The sequence below is a fragment of the Gavia stellata genome, chromosome 5 (genome assembly GCF_030936135.1).
Source record: "Gavia stellata isolate bGavSte3 chromosome 5, bGavSte3.hap2, whole genome shotgun sequence".
Classification (NCBI taxonomy): domain Eukaryota; kingdom Metazoa; phylum Chordata; class Aves; order Gaviiformes; family Gaviidae; genus Gavia; species Gavia stellata.
Window position 1 is genome coordinate 48457623 of NC_082598.1, and position 21204 is coordinate 48478826.

Here is a 21204-nt window from a genome sequence, read left to right on the forward strand (position 1 = left end):
TTAATACAGATAGTAAGCAGAAGCATATGCATAAAATAATCCGATTGGGATAAAGTCTGTAGCAGAAGAGGGAGCCTGTCACCAGTCTTGCAGGTGTGTTGAATAAAGCAGATACTGACAACAGTAGTTCCCCAGCAAGGAAGCTTTGATCAAAGTTGTTCAAATGGGCTCCTTGAGTTGAAGGATAGGGAAGATTCATGCGTTCATTGACTGTGAGAATTACCACAGGCTTCTGTTCCAGGTATGCCACTGCCCAAAGTGACTTCATACCTTTCTCTGCTTCAGTTTTGTCATCTGCAGAATATGGAGAATGATGTTGATTCTCTTTGCAAAGCACATTGAGATCTGTGGTGGGAAAGTGCTACGTAACCGCAAAGTAGTATTTATTATTAGGCTATTGATAGTTATTACACGTAATTCAGATAGTTACTGTGGCTTTTCCTTGCTCTATTTGAGTGAAACTTCTGCCAGCCCCATTCCAAAACCATGTGTGTGTTTCCTTTACGCTCATGTTACTAGAAGTAGAGTCTCCATGTCTTGTCTCACCTTCCCATCTCCCCTGAGATCTCCTGGCTGGAGCAGAGATCAAGCGGATAAGTGGGAAGCAGGTTCTGAAAATGGGAGGAGTAAGAGATGTGTGCAAATTCTGGGAATCCACCTCAAACCCCTACCCCACCTCTTCCCGCCACCTCCCGGTGCCCGCCCCCAGCTTCAGCCTGCTCCCTTAAACTGCTGCTGCCCTGTGCTGGGTTGAACAGTTTCGGCTGCTGACTCCACAACTCGCACCGAGCAGTCAGCAGCGCCCGGTGGGACAGACATGATGGTGCAGAGGTTACGCAGCTGGGCTCCCCTGGGGCCTCTCCTCTCCCTGCTCTTTTCTGCCAGCACGGCGGTAAGTGAAGATACAGTGTTAGAAAACACGTCGGCGCGGAAAGCACTGTCAGAGAAAATTAACCGAAAATGGTCTTCTTTCTTCTCTTCAGTACATTGCTACCAGAGAAAACTGCTGCATATTAGATGAACGATTTGTAAGTACCTGGACGGTTTTCTTTTATCTTGAGAGTCTAATTAAAGCTTTCCTATGCTGATCATTAACTACCATTATCACTTGTAGCTTTTTTTGATCTTCATTGTTATTTTCGATATTTATTAAATGCACTGCGCTTAAACCTTTTATCTATTAATAGAGGTATAAGCTTGGTAAAAATGTAGGGGAGGCTGCACTGTTGGCAAAAGCATGTATCCAGAAGACGCTACAAGTAACAGCATGCACCATTTTCTTGCTCTGTGTGTGTATGTACACTCAGTGTGAAACTGAACTGCCCCTGTCAATCCAAATGCTGCAGACAAAGTGGCAAATGCCTGCCCTTTTTTGTCCACAATCGGTTGTATAAGCAGTGCCTGAAAGTTCCCCTGCCCAAATATTCTGCTCTCCTTTTTTTGCTCCTGAAGCATTGCCAGTTATTTTTCCTTCCTCTTTAGGGTAGCTACTGCCCAACGACCTGTGGCATTGCAGACTTCTTTAATAAATACCATCTCACTATGGATAATGAACTGCAGGAAATGGAGAGAATTTTGCGGCAAATTACTAACTCCACAGGAACAGTAGAACATTTGATTCAACACATCCAAAGCCTCTATCCTCCAGAGAAGCAGACACTATCAAGTGAGAATATTAAAATAACTACACAACTGAAAAACATAATTTATGTTGTTTTCTTGGTTTCTAATTTGCCTAATTGCAATAATTTTATACCTTTGTCTGTTTTACAGATTCAGTTGATGATTTTACTAAGAAGTCCAAGAAAATAATTGAAGAAATTATCAGATATGAAAACACTATTTTGTCACATGAAAGTACTATACAGTAGGTATCTTCCACCTTTTATATCACTTGACATTTCAAATTGTTTTCCTTCTGTTCTTTTATCAAGTGCAGCTAAGGCTCCCTCAGAAAGGTTTTTTGTGCTCATGTGGACCATTGTGTCCACACTGTCATTAGTCACAGAAGGATCATGAGGATCTGATACTGCATTCTCTGCTCATCTGCATAAGCCATTAATTGTGCAAGAAGTGCAAGATAAGAATGTCAGGAAACATGGCGATATTTTTATTTATGTTTCTTTTGCTGTGCCAGCTACTCCTAAATTTTTTTTCATGACCTTTGGATATTTTATTAATTTGAGATTGTGCTGTAATGCAGAGTGTGTGGAATATTCGTACAATCATTCACTCTGGCTAATTTTGCTGCATATATCCATGAAAATTAGCTCAGTTACATGGATATAAATCATAAGTAACTATAAACTCAGTGGTAGTCTTTTGTAAATTGGCATTGAAAATAAAATTGAAAACATCATTAACTTTTTTAAATCTTAAGGATACATTTTTTGACCTGAATGTAGAAAAATCTCCACTTCTATAACATTATATCAAAGATAATTTAAGCATTCTGACACTTGCAGCAGTTTATTTACAGCATTTATGTTTTACAAATGCATCCATAATTAAAGAAAGAGGCATAATTTATCATTTACTTCAGGCGAACAAAGAAAATCTTTCCATAGAGTTATATTCATACATTAATTACTGGTTTGAGTTTTGCTGATTAGAGTCAAGTTTTGCGTAAGATTAAGTGCGTACTTTCGCATTTTACCTGGTTTCCTCAACTTTAAATATCAGTGCTAACAGAGGCACCCCCTTTTACAGGGGTGTATGTAGCTGCATGCTACATAGGTGAGGCATGTGTGCAGGGGAATGTGGGTTACATATTCAGAAACAGCTGAAACAACAAGCCATTTTTATGTCTCTCTGTCCAGACAGTTGACAGATACACATATATTGAACAGCAACAGGATCACACAGCTGAAACAGAAGATTGCCCAACTTGAGTCACTCTGTCAGGAGCCATGTAGAGACACAGCTGAAATACAGGAGACAACTGGAAGAGGTGCACAAAATGCTTCTTGTATGGTGGAGGGTTAATTCAGTTACAAGTATCGCCAGTTTGGCATCACAGCTATGAGTTATTTGTAATCTTATGGGCCATAGATTTCTGCAAAGATATTTAAGTTAGCAAGTTATGAAAACAGTGCTTGGTTCAATATAAGTGCTAGGTAGATGGTCTGCAAACAAGGCATTCAGGTGGAACGGAGGTCTTGCTTGGTCCTTTGGTCTTTTTGGCCAAAATATGACTATCCCAAAATGTATGCAAAACATGAGGGACATGAGTAGACTTTCCATGGACATAGGACAAACAGAAAATAGCTCATTATCACATTTCTATTGAGTTACCTGAAAAAAATTTAATTATTCCATTAGTTCCGTAAGTGCCTTTTTTGTTGCTGCAGAAATTAATGCAATGACTATATTTTACATCTAAGTTGCTTAAACTCTTACGTGAGGCTGAATTCCTCCTCATCTTACACAAGTCCTGTGAACTTCAGTAGGATTTTTTATGGCAATGACATTAAAGTGTGTGGACTAAATAGCTAACTTTGCAACAATGACATTTAGATGAATCGTATTTCTTGCACTAAGAAAGTTAGAATATCAAATAAATGTGAGTTTGGAACTGTAGCTAGATTAATAACGAACCTTTGAATATCTTTACTTCAGATTGCCAAGACATTGCAAATAAAGGTGCCAGAAAAAGTGGTCTTTACTTTATCAAGCCTCAGAAAGCCAAGCAGTCATTCCTAGTCTACTGTGAGATTGACTCATATGGCAACGGCTGGACTGTATTACAGAGGGTATGCCACTTATGTATTATTACCATGAACAAGCTTATTGCATCAGCAGTTTTTATTTGCCTGCATAAGTTACATATCTTTTTGATCGAGGTTTTTGGTTTTGTTTTTGGCTTTTTTTCCCCCCAGAGACTGGATGGGAGTGAGGACTTCAAGAAAAATTGGGTTCAGTACAAGGAAGGATTTGGACATCTGTCTCCAGATGACACCACTGAGTTCTGGCTGGGCAATGAAAAGATTCATTTAATAACTACACAGTCCACTCTGCCATACACCTTACGAATAGAACTGGAGGACTGGAGTGGCAAAAAAGGGTATTTACTCATGATGCTTCTGAAAATGACAGCTTAAAACCTACTGCTCCCACTGCTGCATCAGTTTGTATGGCTCTCTGAAAAAATGATGAGCCCTTAGACCTGCTAACATGCATAGGACACTGCTTTGGCTGCCTGAACTCACTGCTGTGACATCAGTCACCGTGTGTGACTTGTTGGCAGGGACATGTGTGTGTCTGAAGGCCACATGCTGGCAGCCCTACTTTATTTGGCAGAAGAAATCTGTTTCTTCTCTTCAAGTTTCTTCACATCTTATGCATCCTATGGACAAGATGATCATTGTAGTCCCTTCCAACTGAACTGTTCTATTTATTCTTTTCTTTTCTGTTCTATGTATTCCATTCTCCAGGAGGGCTTACTATCCTTGCTATTTCTTGAGACATCCACTCCTTCCTCCCACCAATAATTTCCTCATGAACTAAGTAAGCCTAAGCATTATGAACCTGTGAGACTGACACCTAGACATCACTGAAGACTAGTAGTCAGAAAATGTGATACTGGAGCACAAAAGTTGCTTGGATGTGTGTCATTGAACTGAGGCACATAGTCATGCAAAACCAATTCCTTTTCAAATGCTAGGATGCCATAAGTGCCTTTTCTGCAGTTCAAACACCTCTGTATTTTTCATTCGTGCATGTACTGGGAATGCAGCATGCTCATATTCACCATTATCCTTTGTTAACAGCACTGCTGACTATGCTGTATTCAAAGTGGGAAGTGAAGAAGACAAGTATCGACTGACGTACGCCTACTTTATCGGTGGTGAAGCCGGGGATGCCTTTGATGGCTTTGATTTTGGAGATGATCCAAGTGACAAATCCTTTACCTATCACAATGGCATGCGGTTCAGTACCTATGATAACGACAATGATAACTTTGCTGGCAACTGTGCTGAGCAAGATGGATCTGGATGGTGGATGAATAGATGTCATGCTGGCCACCTCAATGGCAAATATTATATAGGTAAAATATCTTCTAAATACCTATAACCCAGGACACCATGTTTCAGTGACAAATTAAAATGGGTCGCTTTCATTCAGTATGTTTTGTCATCCAGATCTCCCAAAGCTGGTGTAGCCCATTCTTTACAATAACTGTTAATACCAGCAGTAGGAACTCACAGCTGCTTTCCAGCCCAAAGTGGGAGAATCAGTCCTGAGAGAAGCAAGCCAGGGGGAGAAGGGTGGTGAGCAGGGCCTGTTAGCATGCCCAGGGATGCCATGGAGGTGTTAGTACCAGAAAAATGTATGGACACGTACATTAGAAAGCAACTAACTTGTTTTGCTCCAATTGATATTTTTTAGATGGTGTGTACACATCGAAAGATGCTGGTCCATCTGGATATGACAATGGCATTATCTGGGCAACCTGGCGTGACCGGTGGTACTCCATGAAGAAAACTGCGATGAAAATCATCCCATTCAACAGACTGTCAGTAGATGGACAGCAGCACAACTTAGGCAGCGCCAAACAGGTTCGACCACAGGACCAAGGAGATACTTAAAATGACAACAGAACATAGTTATAATTTCAAACACTGAGCATCTATAGCTGAAGTGTTAAGCCCACTGTATCTTAAAGAAGTTGGCTTTGTTTACCATTTTGTCACAGAAATGTTTGTACTTTGATTTTAGTATACCTTCCACATTACTACTTCTTTTAACAGATAGTCTTGTGATCAGAAATAATCCCCTGCCTTCATGGGCTTTAAATGCTAGATTTTTAATTTCCAACTAGTGTAACTATGTATGAACACTATCAACATGTCATCATAGCCTTAGGTACTTCTTTCTTTAGAAGAACACTAAAATACTCTCTTTTTTTCTGTTGTAGGTTGGAGACTCGTGAAGCTACAAGTTCACAAAGACTGATCTGAACAGGGAAAACAAACCTATTATCGCTTAGACACCGAACTTACCTAACATTACACAGTTCCGTTTTGACTATAAAACACTGTTGAATGTAAAATGCCCAAGCCTCTTCCCTGAGCACTGCTTACCTCTGTACATGTTTTTTTTTTTCTGTACAAATTCTCAATAAATTTTTGATTATTACAAAAAATCTGAACTTGTTATCTGTGTTCTACTGTTGGCCAAACAAAACAAAGTAAACTTTATGATGGTTGGAAGGTTACTCTGATCAAACCTGTTCGATTCAGTCATTCCTGAATTGCATGCCAGTAGTTTCTGCTCTTTGTTTAGAGGCGAGTGTTGGAGCTATTTCTCCATAAAATGTGGCTTGTTTCCAAAAGTTTTCATTCTGTTTTCTGATTAAATTAATTTGTGACATAGGTCAAAGTACATAGCAATTTGAAAGAGGCCTAGTTTACTGCTGAAGGCTACTTGACTGAGCTTACCATGAAGTAATCAATACATTTTCAATCAGGATGTGTTGGGAAGTATACTATCAATGACCAAGAACAGATATTTCACTCCAGAGCATACATATTAACAAGTTTCTCAAATATTACTCAGAATAAAAGTTTCATTTGCTATATAGCACATAGTATTACACTGTACAATCATTATTCCTGAGTACCCCCTTTTTATTCATAAATATTTAAAAATTAATCTAATGTATCTAGTGCCATTATCCAACCAAAAAAATGTTAAAATTTGCAGCAGAAATTAATTGTATTTTACTTGCATTTTTTTTCCTAGATCTGGTAATAATTTTCCGTGTGATCCACATGAGCAAACTCACAGCACAGATCAAGAACAGCAAAGTTTGCGATGCTGTCTGAATGTATTCACTCAGAGTATGTGATAAGTGCATTTGAGGGGTGCATTAGCAAATCAAATTCGGTTTGTGGATAAATTGCCCAACAAAAAATACACCCAGAGCTAGAATCTATATCCCTATGTCTATAACTTATATATATCAAGTTGATATATTGAGAAGTGAAATACGAAGTGTATTCTGGTCTTTATTTTTAGCTACTAGTGAGAGGCCTGGTATTTCTGAATAGCACATTCAAATGCTGTATTTTAAAGACAGGGAGACATTACACTAATAAGACAGATCTTAAAGGCAGTTTGTGCTGCCTCAACACTTTTCCGGTTTTGGTGCCCATGTCTCTAGCGAGGCTGCTGCTGAGCCTCTTTCCCTGGATCTGCGTCTCCATAGCGTGATAAACTGCTGTCCCCCTGTCATTTTTACTGAGGTTGTTTTGACTTAGTTGAAGTTTTACCCTTGGGCCAAAATCTAAGAGGAAGGCAGGTTTCTCAGGAGTAGGTGAGAAGCAGCCATCGTTAGCATAGGGTCAGCATGGGGTTAACAACTGTTTGGGATGAGGGACAACCCCTCCACACCACTGAACTGGTATATTTGCACAGCTCTGTTGCACCCATGCAACCAGCCATGCTGCATGGCCCACCACCAGCCTTGACACCCAATTCCTCGCCGAGCCAAGCAGTTTTCCTGAACGCTTTGTGCGGTGAGGCCTCTCCCGTGGTTCCTTGTAGCTGAAGCAGTATGTGTAGAGAGGCCGGGGCGAAGGATTGCGAGCTGAGGGTTGGCCAGCCCAGTCTGATCCTGGTTCTGCAAACAGCCACTTGAGTGGCGTTGGCCAAGTGCCTTCCACTTTCTGTTTTCAGTTTATGCCACCTATGACATGACTTTAAGGTTGTTATTATTTATATATTTGCAACATGGAAGTAAAAAACATTCCTTTCCCCTCTGTCACTTTGACTTCTGTATCCACACTCTGCTAGTCTGAACTGTGATTTGCCTCTCCCGGTTTAGCTTTTGGCCACAATGATTTATCTCATGTCAACCTGCTGTAACCACACACATTTCACTGGTGTGAACTGGCATTTTATGGGTTGCTCACCAGAACTAAGATTGGCTTAGTCTTCCAGTTGATTTGTTGATTGGTGTCCTAAGTTTTCACAAATCATTTTGGCCTCTTTGAAGAGGTCTGCTCCAGGGGTCAGGAGGGTCAGAGCTATCGAATCCAAGAAGGCTGATCTTTCAAAGAAGTCCTGTGCCAGAGTTCATCAGGGAGTCTGCAGGATCCCAGCCTGCAGTTATATTCTCTGGGCCCTGAAAGAAGACTGGTGAGACTCATGCCTTTTGGAGCTCCCTTCTACTGTTTCGAACTCTCTATCAGAAAAGGGCCTGAAAAGATCTCCTATTTCTTCTGATCTTAGAGGGAGAATAATACTCTCGGTATTATTTTTTGCAAGTAAATACATTGCAATTTGACTTAATGCCCCTATTTTGTATACTGAGAAGTCATAGTTCTCTTTTCTAAATCAGTCTTTATCGTACATGACCCTCAGACCATAGCCTATAGTGAAAGTCATCGGTATTTAGGCAAGCCTGTCCCCCTCTGAGCTTATAGAAGTTCATGATAGGATTTGGCATCTACCATGAGTTTGCCTTTCTTTCATACTTTGTGCTTGTAGTCAGTCTTCCAAAGACCACTGTAGCACAAACCAGAGGAATTTGGAACAGAAATACTTTCTCTTTTGCATGCTCACTCCAAAGCAAAAAAAAAAAAAAAAGGAAAAGTGGACAAGGAAGGGATAGTGGTAGAAAGAGGCAAATAAGGTGGGCTGACTGGAGGACTTGCTGGGTCCCTCAGTCCCTGGGACATTGCATGGGGAAAATGGGGGACCAGATGCTGGGACTGGCTAGTAATGAATTCAAAAGAATTAAGTAGTCCGAGGAGCATGTGAAGAGAAAGTGGAGCTGGAGCTGGGGCTCAAGGAGAATGGAGTCTGAGACAAGGTATCCAGAGGAGGGACAGGAATGAGCAGGTAAGAGGAGGAGAAGGCACTGCTTGGAAACTGGCGGTGGGGACTGGTGGTAGGACAGGAGACAGGGCCGGTGCTGGGCAAACAAGGGCTGGCTCACATCTAGGGCACAAGAACCAGAGTTAAATCCCAGACTCCCCAACTATTACTGTGGCAACCTGCCAAGAGCAGGGCAGCTGAAGTAGTGAACTGCACTTCTGTCCTTTGACCGTGAATTAAAGTTAAATCCAAAGTTTATCTAGCTCTTGGCCTTTAGCCTTTCAAACAAACACAGGGAGAAGTGAGCGGATGATTGCAACATGAAAGCAAAGGTACAGGCTGAAGGTCAGGCCCGGACTCAGCCCTCAACTGGAAAGCCTGAGGAGCTCCTCCTTCACCCCATTTTCACCCACCAATCCCCTTCACATGAAGCAGGAAACCCCTCTTAGCTTACCTAATGTTTATGATTGATTATCATCTTTTTCTAGTCCCTCTAGACTTGGTGGCCGAGTTTTCCTTGGACCAGAGCTTAAATTTTCTGCGTTTGAAAGTCACCATAGAGCTGTGCCCTCCATCAGAGTCGGAGGAAACGTGGCACATGCTACTGCCATATCCAGTGTTACACTGGTAGCCGGTACCTGGGACACCACCTAGCAAATTGTCACATCCTCTGTTAGCATGGTTGAAAAGGCAGAAATTCTTCTGCTTGACGTTCTGTGACTGGTCTTGATTTTTAAGGCCTATTAAATTACAAAAATAATGTTCGTAAAGTACTGAAGATCACAAAATCTAGGTCTTACAAATTGGGAAAAGCCAGAACTAAGGTGACATGTCACATCTGAATTCTGAAGGATGTTTTAGTTGTTGTGTAGGTTGTAACAAATGCAGCGAATAAAACCGGGTAGGGCACAGCTGATACTCTGCAGAATTAGGTGCTATTCCTGCCCTCATCACCCGGTTCCTGTGGAACCAGAGGCTGCTGGATGTTCCTCCTGAGCCCCGGCGCAGGCACAGAGCTATAGCTGCTGTCAGTGGGATCTGCACATATGGTGTGCTCTGAAGACTCAGACTATCCAAATGAATCCCCAAAATTAACTACTTTTTAGCTTAACCTTCTCACCTGGCTGTTGCAGCTGTGAAAAGGGGAAAGTCGTGCCCAAGGAATGAATGTTTGTAAAGCACTGGGGTAGCTGAGTGATGAGCACTGTAGGGAAATCCTTGAAGCTTTAAACAGTCTGCAGAGGATCATCATACAATGAAAAGAGTGTACAGCTCTGGGCAGCTGCTTGCCTGTGGATCACAATCCATGCTCCATGTGAGGAGGAAGGGGTTCGGTGGAAGAAACATCACATGTGATTCTGCGGTAAAGCAAAGTCCACGAGTGTATGCACAAGGAGAGCATATGAAGGTTGTACCTGCAATTCTTGTGTTCCTGAGCACAGAGGTCCTAAAGTTGTGATCTTTGAGCAGAGTTTTGCATCTATTATGGAGGCTAAATTAGAGCTTGTTGGTTTGAGTGGGAGACTGTCCACGGACCCCAGTATATTTTGGATGAAGCCCATTTTACTCTGTTCTGTAAAATAATCCTAATCCTGCAAGGCTTCCTCTCATTGTGGTCTTTCCCTCCTTTAAGCATTTTATTGTTCTCTGAGCTTTTTATAATTCTTTCACAGAACTGCTGCAACAGAGTGAACAAAACTGTGTTGGACTTGGAGTAGGGAAACATCACCGATCTAACCCCTGCTGAAGTTAGCAGCTGAGCATTTTGGTGTGTAAGTATATTTATTATCTGCTTTGAGTTCAGGAGCTGCCTTACGGACATTTATAAACCAAACAACACAGCCATGGCTGGCTGATCTTCAAACTGAGCAAAGGTAAGATGTGGTCTGTTTGGACCTTTGTTGCTCAAGTTAGTTGGGCTGTCTTGTTGCTGAAATCAGAAGAGGTTTGTTGCACCATAGTATTACTGGCACTGCATGGGATTCAACAGAAGACTTTACAAAGCATGTTGCAGGGAATTGAACTAAACAAAACATCTTGTTTCAGAATATTCACAAATAAGATACGATTAAACCTTTAATATAATAGAAACCCTTTATCATGCAAAATCAGATCCTGGTGGTGTAGGTGTTAATCAATGTAGCACCATCTTATTGAGCTCTTCTGCTACCTGAGGATATGACTCGCTATTAGTGATATTGCTATAAGTTAAGTTAGGTTTAAGAGGGTTTTCCTAGATAAGAGAAGCATGAAATGTAAGGTCAGAAATGGGAGGAAACAAAGGGTCCAGTTCAACTGCAGTGAACTTTACATGGAGAGGGTTCAAGCCTCCTGAAGGCAGAAAACAAGAGGAAGAGCAGAGGAAAGGAGGATAAGACAAAATCTGAGAGGCTGCTGGAACTGATCCAAAGCTAAAATCAGCTATTTTGAATTAAATATGTTGTAAAATGCCAGAGTCAAGCTTAAACATGTCCCTCTAAAGCAGAATATGATAATGATAAGAGGTTGTAACCTGTAGATGATGGAGTTTTGTGGATGTCATGCTGTTTTAAAAAGCCAAGAGAGAATTTTGTTCTTTCAACTGATTAGGCCCACATTTGCTCGAGCAAGGGTTTTCTTGCTCTTTCCTTCTCACTGTGGTGGCAACTTTTGAGATGGGCAGCATCTCTCAAGTGTCTGTAAGCCACGTACAGCACTCCCCAGTAACAGTAAGGCTTGTTATAGAGCTCACAGCAGCAGCGCATTATCATCAATTGCCACACACAATCTATACCCATTATACAAATATTTAAGGAGCTGTGACTCCTTAGGAAGATTTAATTATGCTTAACATCTGTTCTGGGACATTTTCAAGTACCACTCTACTGTGCTCTTCATAAATATGTGTTCATTTCAAACAAATCCTACTTGATAAAAAATTATAATATACCATTTGTGTAAGAGACAGCATAATGTTAAATACATCATGCATTATACAAACACCAGTAAGGTCCAGCTGTAAAAACTGATGTCAACTGGGCTCTGCACTCCTCAGGAACTAATTTCAGTTGATGACCACATGGTCACTGTGATGACAGACTGTATGACCCTTTCTCAGGCTAGTACTTGCTTTGGAAAGGCCAGTGGATTTCACAGCAGTGGAACACAGTCACCCAGAAAGGGCAAACCAATGACTTCCTTTTCCAAATATCAACTCTTTGATTATGCTAGCTAAATACAGATCGCACAGAGTGTGTGTCTTCCAGCAGGTAAGTACTGCTAGATCCCACTAGGTCCTGCATACATTGTAGTTGAACATCCAGTTACGAGAAACTAAGCTTTAGACAGATTTTTTTCCTGGAATACATGGTGTTGCCTGCATGTTGGTGTTGTACAAACTTATCTGGAGCAAATAACCTCAGAAACTTGTGCAAGAGGCATTAGGTAATCACCTAAGGGGGACAGGAGCATTTGGCATGTTTTGTCTCCAAACAGAAGGGAGCATAATGATTAATCTCAGCTTCGCATTAAGGTTTAAATTGCACCAAAAGACTGGTGAAGAGCATCCTCTCAGTCAGAGTTCTGCTTGCTCTTCTCCTGAAGATGACATCAATGAGGATCCTCTGTGTGTTGCTGTGCCTCAACTTAGCCTGGGTATGAGTTTGCTTACTTGATTCTTTTCATAGCTTTCTGTTTTGAAGAGTGAGCATTTATTTAATGTTCATTCATTAGACAGATACATTTTGGCTGTCACCTAGCTCGTAAAATTCAATGCACACACATATGCACAAGCTTACTGTAACTACTTCACTGCTGGACTTTCATCAGTAGTCCTTGAGTATCCAGCTCTCTAGTTTTGCTTAATTCAGTTTTGCTGATTCTGCCTGGCTTCAGGAGCTGCAAAGGAGATACATTAGCATGAATTCAAAGGTTCATAGGTGATGCTGTAAGTCTTAAACCTAACTGACTGGATGCTAGTGGCTCCAGCCAGTTAGGAATTTTCATGTTTATTAGGGTGAATTCTACCTCCTTTGGACAGTACTTCAGCAGGATTTTACACCTACAGATGACTCACAATACCTTTATTATAAAATACACATAAAAAAAAATATTCCTGTGGCAGCAACATCAGGTTAAACTAGAGAACTAGAGCTAAGTAAGAATCAATTTTTAGATAAAGAAAGTGATAGACTTGATTTTCAACTCTGCTAATATAACCTTGCTCTTTTCTCATTTAGGTCTCAGCCCACAATCTTATGTTAGATTCTTTACATTTCTCTTTTTGACTGTTTTTTGAAGAATGTCAATGTTTTAACAAATGACAGAAATTATAGGGAGCAGATGTGACAAAACAGAAGCACTCATATTGGAGCTGTCAATGCTGAAAGGGCACAGAACACCTAAAAGTAAATTTTTTATTTGTTACTTCCAAGAGGCACTTGGCCCAGATCCTCAGGATGAATCAAAACAGCATGAATCTGCTGACTTTAATAATGACATTCCAGTTCCCCAGGTCCGAGGTTCTGGCACTGGAGGCTAGAATTACCAAAACTTTCTCTGCCGCAAAATTAAACAATAGTCATAATAGTAATTAATCATTAATCTTTTCAAGCATTAATTATGGTGCTTGAAAAGAACTTAAGGTGTGCAGAGGAATCCAGTCAGGCCTAATTACATCTCAAGCCCTAAAACAGGGCTTTCTTTTATGAGCAAGAATTATTTTCCAGTCCTTTACTGAGCGATAACACAGTAGGAATCCTTACAGTGTTTTAGCTTAGAATTAGCTTGTGTATATGCACTTTTGCTTCTCAGGTTTGAAGAAAATCTCAGTATGTTTCTCTTCTTTCCATTAGCACGGTGGAATCCATCCATCGCTGACATTGTTATGTTTATTACAATGTTATTAGCTTTCTTGCTCTTTATGCCAGGCAAAACAGTGCTACAAGTTTACAGTTAGCAACTGTGATTAAAATCAGAAACACTAATGGCAAAACTCTATTCATATATATCTTTAAGCCAGTTTTGTGTAGACTGAAGGTGGTAGAATGTAAATAGAAATTTAGGAATATTGCAGCAAATGGAAATAGATCATAGGATTTTTAAAGTATTTGCTTTAATTTAACCAGTTTCAATCTAATTCCAAGTTATTTTTATATTTACACACAGAACACAAGATTTCTGTGGAATAATATTATCATAATATACCCTGAGCATCATCAGCTTCCTTCATAGCAGCATTAATTTTAAGAGATGAAAAGCTTTATTCTAACAAAACAAACAAAATCATATCTTACAAGAAATGTCGTGAATAAAATCCTTGCACTGTTTGGTGTGATGCTTTTCAGGCGGCCGTAATTACCACGTCAGCTATGCAACTGAGTGTTTGAGGACATCAGCATTATGTTTCTGTTCTCTTGGCAGCTGTTTAGTTAATCTCAGTTTTGCTTTTCCCCTTTTTCCTCCTGGCAGGCACAAGATGCAGAAAGTACCTTTGAGAAGGAGGGTGCAGGAGTGCGTGGTCCCAGGATCGTGGAGCACATGTCCCAGTCCACCTGCCAGTATGAGAAGAACTGGCCCATCTGTGCCGATGATGACTGGGTGAGCAATGAGCTCTGGGGCAAAAGAGGGGCCCATCACTAGGGCGCTCACAGACCTCAGCCGGACCGCTACGACGGGTGCCACGCAGCCAGCATGCGGTTGGGCTTTAGGTCTGAGGGAGGACAGGTAACGCTTCACGTCAGGGCAGCCTGCAGAGATCTCCTACGGGAAAGAAAGAAAGAAAAAAAAGAGGAGAAAGAAGGAGGGAGAAGACAAGTTTGCAGGGGTGCAGGATCAGAAGAGAAAGTAAGTCTGGAAGAGAAGGATGAAATAAAAGAAGGCTATTCCTAGAAAAAAATGAGAAGGATTTCTTTTCAGAGTTTTGATATTGCCACTTTGGGACTTGGTAAGAGAAAGGCACGGGAAAGAAAGATGTGTGACAAAGAGGAGAAATAACTAGAAATAACTTACACTTCACAAGCCACTTTTTAGGAAGTCTGATGACAGAATGTGCAGTAAAAGATTCGTAATGATTGACTGTATGTCTTTATGTATAAGCTGTTAACTTGCCTCCCTCTCACCTCTTGCATCTCAGCCCATCTCTGTGCTACATTTATCTGATGAAACCTCGGTGAAGAGTTTTAGTCTGTAAGAACATTACGCTTTTCTGAGGAAAATTTTGCTTACATAAGTTGGCCTCTGACATCCTTGCTTGAACTGGACACCAAACTTCACCTTACAACAGCCCTTTGGGAAATATATATATATATAATTTCAGCCCTGAGGAACAGAGGAGAGGGAAAGTTAAGGGTTTACTTGATCCTCCCTTTATGGCAGGTTTCTGAGGATGCACTTCACTGATTTGATCACACCAGTGTCAGAGGCATAGGAGGTAAAGGATCAGCTCCCAGGTGGCTTGCTCTAAGTCACACAAGTCCTTGGAGAAGTCGTTGGATGAATAGTACAAGACATCTGAAGAGAATTAGCAGAATCTTGCCCTAATTTTTTTTAATACGTTTTCAGTGTTGGCCAAAAGTCTGCAAACATAATGTTCAAAAAAGGTTTACTTGTGAAGATTTTAACACAGTTATTTCCCTCTTCCAATCTTAGGGTACAAAATGTCCATCAGGCTGCAGAATGCAGGGACTGATTGATGAAACGGACCAGGATTATAGTCACAGAATAGACAAAATCAAGAAGCTGCTCGCAGAAAATCAAAACAACTATAAAAAATCCAATCGGGTAATTGTGGAAACCATAAATTTACTAAAACCAGACCTGGACAGTGCTCAGCGTGAGTATCTCACATCCAGTTTTATTATCCATTGCTGAATTATTCTCTTTTTTTGTGCATAAGCAATATGTAGTGAAAATATATACTGCACTGGACCTTGTTATCAAGAGCCAGAATGAACATAGTAATACAAGACTCTTAACTGCTAGCTAGTAAAATCTAATGTAATTTTTGCCTGCTCAATACTATGAGAAGTACATTCTTAATTACATGTTTTAATTACATATTTTAAAATACACTACTCTTTCAGGAAAGAAAATCACACATGCATAGGTGACTGTGATGCATTTCTGTTTCAGAGACTGATGAGACTTACGGTCATGTGTCAGGAGAACTGAGGCGGAGAATTGTGACATTAAAGCAGAGAGTTGTCACTCAAGTAAACAGAATTAAAGCTCTGCAGAGCAGCATCCAGGAACAGGTGGTGGAGATGAAGCGCTTGGAGGTAGGTAGCTGCTACGTAATTTCCGTTCTTTCCAGCGATTACATACAGAAAGAGGATCTATCCATTATACCATACATGGCGAGCGGTGCTCCCTGTGGAAAGAAAACATGATGCAACTCTCACAGGATCTGACCTGCTGATGCAAATCCCCAAATGAGATGGTTTCTGGGCATGTTTTTCTTTTCCTGCTGTGTGGGAACCAGCGTGAGCTCAGGAGGACTCCTAGTCCCATCTGCCACTTCTGCTCTCAAGCAGGCAGCAAGAATGTTGTATCTGCTGATAACTGGCTCTGTATGAGGCGTTTCTCCTCCTGTAATGAGTTGCTGAGCAGCTAGGATGAGGACAACGTGCCCTGTCCTTCCCCAGTGCTGCCACCAATGCCCACAGCCAGTGCTGGCATTAGAGCCCATGTTCCCAGGTTACAGCTGATTCCTCTGATGATAATGCAAGGAAAAGTCCTGGCTCAAACAGAGGTTTTGCTCAAAAGCCCATTTTGATCCCTGGATCAGAGATCCAGCTTTTGGATCATTTGGGAAAGCAATGGTACCCCCAGGACGGCAGGCCTCACAGCAGGGCCATGACAGGATCTGGGACAAGTCCAGTATCTTCCCCTCTCCTTGGAGGACCTGTTTCTGTCCTGGTCCCCAGGGAGTGTGCCCACCTCTGTAGCACTCCCGCCAAACCCAGGAAGACACCCCTATGTCCCAAGAATAAACGGAGCAGAGATTGGGAATGTGCTACAACATACTTCTCCATGGAGCTCATGCACGCTGTGCTATTGCACATGTCATATTTATAGTGGAAATAAACCCAGGGACGATTTCAAAACTGAGCTTTGCAAAAGCTCAGCCGTAGGTGGGAGGTACCAGGGCAGTTCCCACCTTTCCCCAGTCGAGTTAAAGAATACACTTGCTTGAGAAAGTCAGGAAAGCTCCCTAACCAAATTATTTCTGTTTATGTAGGTGGACATTGATATTAAGATCCGAGCTTGCAAAGGAACCTGTGCTAGAAGTTTTGATTACCAGGTGGACAAAGAAAGCTACGACAACATCCAGAAGCAGCTTACCCAAGCCAACTCCATCAACTTGCACCCAGAGCTTCAAACAATCACCTTGAGCACACTGAAAATGAGGCCACTTAAGGACTCGAATGTTCCTGAGCATTTTAAGCATAAGCCTCTGCCAGAAATGCAAGCTCTGAACATAGTTAATAACATCAGGCAGATGCAAGTGGTATTAGAAAGATCAGAAACAGACACAAACCCCTCCCGAGGTGACAGCTCGTACCCCATGGTAGAATCCAGGGGGGATGGACCTTCACACACCAGCAAATTAGTTACTTCCACTCATGGGAGAGAAGCCTTTAATCTGGGAGACAAAACCTCCTCCACTGTTCGTAGATGCACCAAAACTACCACCACAAAATTTGTCACTGGCCCTGATGGCCCTAGAGAAGAAGTAGTTGAAAAAATGGTTTCTTCTGATGGCTCAGACTGCTCCTTTTTACAAGGAGCAGGAAACGGAGGGGAAGGGAGCATGTACCATGTTGGTGGGACAGAGAGCTTCCACAAGCTAGAGAGTTTATTCCCTGATCTAGATTCATTTTTTACCCCTGACTCTACATCTACTGCTAGTAGGCACTTTGGTGGATCTAGCAGCGTTTCAACTAGCAGCCACGTAACTGGCACAGGCAGTAGTCGCTTCGGTAGTGGAGCATCCAGTCATTCAGGGAGTTACGGGGGGAAAGACAAATTTACAGACTTAGGAGAGGAGGAAGAAGATGACTTTGGAGGACTTCGCCTTCAGCCATCTGGATTCCCATCTGGCAGTGCAAGTCACTCCAAGACTGTAGTGACCAGCACCTCTTCTAGTTTCAACAAGGGAGGCTCCACTTTCGAAACCAAATCACTAAAGACCCGTGAAATAACTGGGCAGCTAGGTGGGGTGCAACATGATCAGAGTGCAGAGGATACCCCAGACTTTCAGGCACGCAGCTTCAGATCGTCAAGAGTGAAGCAAAGGACAGCCAGCACTGGGAAAGGTACACGGGCATCACAGAAGTAGTTATTGAGGTAGCAGAGCCAAACTCCATCCATAACCAAACTGACACATTGGTTTTGGATACTGCAGTACAACAGTGTGATGATAAATGCAAGCACTGTGTCAGTTTGTTGCCACCTCAGAAACAAAAAGGAAAATATTTCATTAATACTCGGGTATTATATAGACAATTCACAATTTAAGAAGTGTGTAAAGTTTTCTTTTCTGAATTCTTTTTAATGTTGCCTGTCAGTATACCTAGCGTAGTCCAAGACATGTTTAACAATTTTCCTCAGAACTATTGGTACTTGGATTCCTCTGAACCTTTTATTAAATTTTGCTGATAACTCCTGTCAAACCAGATCAACTTTTTTTTTTAGACTGTGATGATATCCGCCAGAAACACACTTTTGGTGCCAAAAGTGGCATTTTCAAAATCAAGCCAGCAGGATCCAGTAAGGTTTTATCAGTTTATTGCGACCAAGAGACCACTTTGGGAGGATGGCTATTGATCCAACAGAGAATGGATGGATCAGTGAATTTTAACCGGACCTGGCAAGACTACAAGAGAGGTTTCGGCAGCGTGGATGGCAGAGGGCGAGGAGAGTTCTGGCTGGGCAATGAAAACATACACTTGCTGACTCAGAATGACACTCTCCTTCGGGTAGAGTTAGAGGACTGGGATGGAAATGCTGTGTATGCAGAGTATATCGTACAGGTAGGGTCTGAAGCAGAAGGATACGCCCTTGCCGTGTCCTCCTACGAGGGGACCGCCGGGGACGCGCTGATCGCCGGCTGGCTGGAAGAGGGCACCGAATACACGTCCCATGCCCAGATGCGGTTCAGCACCTTCGACCGGGACCAGGACCGCTGGGAGGAGAGCTGCGCAGAGATGTACGGGGGTGGCTGGTGGTACAACAGCTGCCAGGCTGCCAACCTCAATGGCATTTACTACCTGGGGGGCCACTACGACCCCAGGTACAACATTCCTTATGAGATCGAAAACGGCGTGGTCTGGCTGCCATTTAGAGCTTCTGACTATTCCCTCAAAATTGTTAGAATGAAAATCAGGCCCATAGAAACGCTGTAGGAAGACAGGCTTTTAATATACATGTTACGACTACAAGTTGAAAAGGGTTTTTTTATATATATGTGTACGATGTACCTTTACCCTGTGAATTTGAAGGCAACTGGGCACATCTACGGCTTAAAAAATAAACACTGATTAATTAGCAACAAAACAGTTTTTTCATCTTACTTATAACTGACAAACCTTTTCAAGGAAATATTGATTTTAAAATCCTTTTTATATAAACTTTGTCTATGTCTTTGACTATGTCTTTGTCTATGTCTATGTCTGTGCATTTGGCAGCTCACACCTTGACTGGAGATAAAAATATTTATAATTGAATTATTTACTTTATTTAAAAGTGCTAAAGAAGTAAAAAAATTTAGAAGTATGCTCACCACAAACTCCTGCCTCCATGAACATGAACCATGAAAGTCTTATCGAGTTCGACAGTCATGCTTCTGGGCCATCTCCTCTCATTTCCATTTCAAGGGGAGCAGAACAGTGGTAGGAGTAAGTTCTCTCGCAGAGCCGCAGGTGGTTTGGGTTCTTACTTTTGCCACACACCTAACACGGAGTATACTTTGATAAGTGATGCATGCATTTTAGGACTGACTTTTAAGGATCTCCTAAGCTTTGGTTTTACAAATATGGAGATAGACCTTCCATCCCATTGATGAATTCTAGGTAGTTTACCATGTGTACTGTAGCTTCAGAATAAGATGGTTCATAACTCATCAAAATACAACTCCCAAAACAGGCTATAATTTTCTAGTGACCACTAAAAGGTTATGACTGTAACCAGCACAAGCAAGATGGGGAGCACCTGGATGGCTATGATATAGATTTCCTTGCTTTAGAATGTTTCTTGGCATGTGCCAAGCAAGGATTCTTCTACAGACAAGGGGTTTAAATCAGCAACTTGCTGACAGTGTGTGGTAAGGATTTTTCAGCAAGAAGTTGGCTGCATGGAAAACCAGTTATATTGGTTATACAATTACACAAGAACACGCTGTATATACCTTTATACCTTATGACATAAAATTACTCTGTTTAATATTTCTGTGCTTCTATTGAGAAACAAGCATGAGCAAACTTCCTCGCCTCCAATCTCACTGGCCAGCATGTTTCATACCATTTAACAATATCATCAAATACTGTCAAAGCAGCTCACTTTTAGCCTTCTTTCAGTGCTTCTCAAATACAGTCACTGCTAACATTTTCGGAGAGTTTGCTGAAGAGCAAAGACATCTTTACAGCCATGTGCGGAGAAGTGTCTGTGCTTTTGGAAAAGGCACTTCTGCTTTACGCCTTGTGTTTTTGTTCCCTAGCCTTAATGGAAGCCCTGCCTGTGGGCACGCTGAACATTTGTGCTCATGTAGTGAGATGCTACTATGATGTCTCCTCCTTGTCCTTCCGGGCTCCACAGATTAAATCAGCATAAGTGGTTTCAGATGGGAATCCATCTACCGCTAGTGATCTGGGTCCCCTCCCTTGTGGAGGAAGGCAGTCCCCTCTGAGAGATGGTTGATTCTGCCTACCAGGGTTGGGAAGTCCTGTCTTTGGGACAACCTCTGCTCCTGGCTACAGAGGGAGCCTAGATCACTAGCTTTGATGAAATACCCAACCTCCACCTACCCTATGACTGGAGTCGCTAATTGCTCTGGTCTGACGATAGTGATTGTGTGAAAGACATACCAGCCAGGTCTTCCAATACTGTATTTTATTCTATGATAAAAAGATGTGGGATGGTGGAAGGGATATTAAGAGGCACAGTATGTGAGCCAGGTCCCAGGAAAGGGCATATTTTACTCAGCATACAGGATCTGAACTAAGTGACTGGTGAACTACCCATTTGTTAGATACTATCTTTTCACTTTATTCCTTCTCAACTTGTTACACGGGTGGTTACCATACCTTTATGATATGAAAGAAAATGACCATCCCTTATTTGGTGGAATGTGTTTGCTTTTCCCTGGATAATACATAAATACTTAGGAATCATATGAAGAAAACT

At 41.7% G+C, this 21204-nt stretch overlaps 2 protein-coding genes across 2 annotated transcripts; both read left to right on the forward strand.

Moving 5' to 3' along the window:
• Window positions 1-785: 785 nt before the first annotated feature.
• FGG (fibrinogen gamma chain) lies at window positions 786-6132 on the forward strand. Its single transcript, XM_009815810.2, has 10 exons — window positions 786-892; window positions 984-1028; window positions 1483-1666; window positions 1774-1867; window positions 2820-2950; window positions 3619-3752; window positions 3879-4063; window positions 4770-5047; window positions 5389-5558; window positions 5918-6132. The coding sequence occupies exons 1-10, from the start codon at window positions 818-820 to the stop codon at window positions 5930-5932; spliced, it is 1311 nt and encodes a 436-aa protein (XP_009814112.1). The 5' UTR covers window positions 786-817; the 3' UTR covers window positions 5933-6132.
• Window positions 6133-12405: 6273 nt separating this feature from the next.
• On the forward strand, window positions 12406-19339 carry FGA (fibrinogen alpha chain). Its single transcript, XM_009815807.2, has 6 exons — window positions 12406-12456; window positions 14272-14400; window positions 15451-15634; window positions 15934-16079; window positions 17042-18119; window positions 18499-19339. Exons 1-6 carry the CDS (start codon window positions 12406-12408, stop codon window positions 19206-19208), a joined length of 2298 nt encoding a protein of 765 aa, XP_009814109.2. The 3' UTR covers window positions 19209-19339.
• The last annotated feature ends 1865 nt before the right edge of the window (window positions 19340-21204 follow it).

Coding starts and splice junctions, on each gene's coding strand:
- FGA (XM_009815807.2), top strand. CDS start 12,406: ATGACATCAATGAGGATCCTCTGTGTGTTGCTGTGCCTCAACTTAGCC. Junction 12,457..14,271: donor TGTGCCTCAACTTAGCCTGG/GTATGAGTTTGC, acceptor TCCTCCTGGCAG/GCACAAGATGCAGAAAGTAC. Junction 15,635..15,933: donor AGACCTGGACAGTGCTCAGC/GTGAGTATCTCA, acceptor TTTCTGTTTCAG/AGACTGATGAGACTTACGGT.
- FGG (XM_009815810.2), top strand. CDS start 818: ATGATGGTGCAGAGGTTACGCAGCTGGGCTCCCCTGGGGCCTCTCCTC. Junction 1,029..1,482: donor GCATATTAGATGAACGATTT/GTAAGTACCTGG, acceptor CTTCCTCTTTAG/GGTAGCTACTGCCCAACGAC. Junction 1,667..1,773: donor AGAGAAGCAGACACTATCAA/GTGAGAATATTA, acceptor TCTGTTTTACAG/ATTCAGTTGATGATTTTACT.